The sequence below is a fragment of the Scylla paramamosain genome, chromosome 18 (assembly GCF_035594125.1).
Source record: "Scylla paramamosain isolate STU-SP2022 chromosome 18, ASM3559412v1, whole genome shotgun sequence".
Taxonomy (NCBI): Eukaryota; Metazoa; Arthropoda; class Malacostraca; order Decapoda; family Portunidae; genus Scylla; species Scylla paramamosain.
This window is the reverse complement of record NC_087168.1, coordinates 3,328,678-3,330,000: the sequence shown is the minus strand read 5'-3', so window position 1 is coordinate 3,330,000 and position 1,323 is coordinate 3,328,678. Positions and strand designations below refer to the sequence as shown.

Below are 1,323 nucleotides of genomic sequence, written 5' to 3'. Positions count from 1 at the left end.
ACAATTTATAATGAATACATTTAGTGACGCATTAATCCCCCGATTGGTAGCAGTAGTACTAGTAGTAGTAGTAGAAGTAGTATTAATAGTGGTACCTGCTGCAGTAGTAGTAGTGGTAGTGGTAGTAGTAATAGTAGTAGTGGTAGTAGTAGTAGTATCGGTAGAAGTATTATTATTAGTATTACTACAGTGATGTCAATCCTTTGGTTTACCTTCAGCTGTACCAGTGCGCCCACGGAACACACAGTAGAATCACCACGTGAATAAGATGTCAGCAGCCTGCATGAACCTGCTGCTGACAGACAAGACTCCCGAGTCTTTTCTTCCTTGCTTTTATTTATCGTTTTTTTTTTTTTTCATTGTATAATCCCATGAAGGCTCTTTTTGCTCTTTCCTATTTCTAGCATAAGACATTTTTTTTAGCAATTAATTGTTGTTTCAAACACATCACAGTGCTTTTATGATGGAAAACTGATCATATATCTTGTCTAAGCTCTACTGTTAAGTTCTCTGTGAAAAGAGCAAAATAAAAAGTTAGTGTGTTTACATTTTCGTTTCACTTTCCAACCATTCTGCCTGTCTGCGTTGCAAGGAGAGGCGGCACACGTCTCCGTGAGGGCGAGGCACGCAGGCCGCCGCGCCACGCACACCAGCCCCTGGAAGTTGTGTCCCATTGCCCAAAATGTTTCGTAAAAAAGAAAAGAAAAAGGTATTATTTTATTCCTTCATCATTAGGCTCTAGAGCAGGGCTTCCCAACCTGGGGCACATGTACCCCCAGTGGTACACGTGCACGTTTGTGGGGTACATTGGGTGTCAGACAATAACCACTGCTGTGCAATGCTTGGTCTTGTAACCTACAGTCACATTGCACATTGTCGTGTTTTTTTCTCAATTTCCTCATTTTAGTAAACAAAAGTTTTATCTAGATTCTGTCAAGAGTAGGGTGAATGCCACTTGGTTTTCACTATCATGGAGCTTCCCGTGGCCGCAATCTGTGCTGGGCCTGAAGGGATCAGCGGGCAGGGGACGTGTATCCAGACTCGAGACTGGCGGGTGTCCTACTGACACTCACGGCTAGTGAAGGTGTCATGCCGGTGCTCGCCACCACCACTGTTGCCGTAGCTTTGTTGCAAGTGTTACATAAAAATTTTACTACACATACAAGAATAACAAATGAAAAAGACAAGAATATCCAAGATTAATATTAAAAAAAAATATCTTTAATGTCATATGAATACCAGGCTTGGGTCCAAGTTGGTAGTACGTCCTCGGACTGGAGCACAGCACAGAGTGTGAAGGAAAGCTTGATGTGAAGGCAGTGT

General features: G+C 42.4%; 1 protein-coding gene across 1 annotated transcript in view; it reads left to right on the top strand.

The window, feature by feature from the left end:
* The window catches only part of LOC135109014 (uncharacterized), a 3,110-nt gene extending 2,208 nt beyond the window's left edge, over window positions 1–902 (top strand). The window contains exon 2 of the mRNA XM_064019992.1: window positions 219–902. Within this exon, the coding sequence (XP_063876062.1) occupies window positions 219–250 (32 nt within the window). The 3' untranslated portion in view covers window positions 251–902. The remainder of the gene's footprint in view (window positions 1–218) is intronic.
* Window positions 903–1,323: the final 421 nt, after the last annotated feature.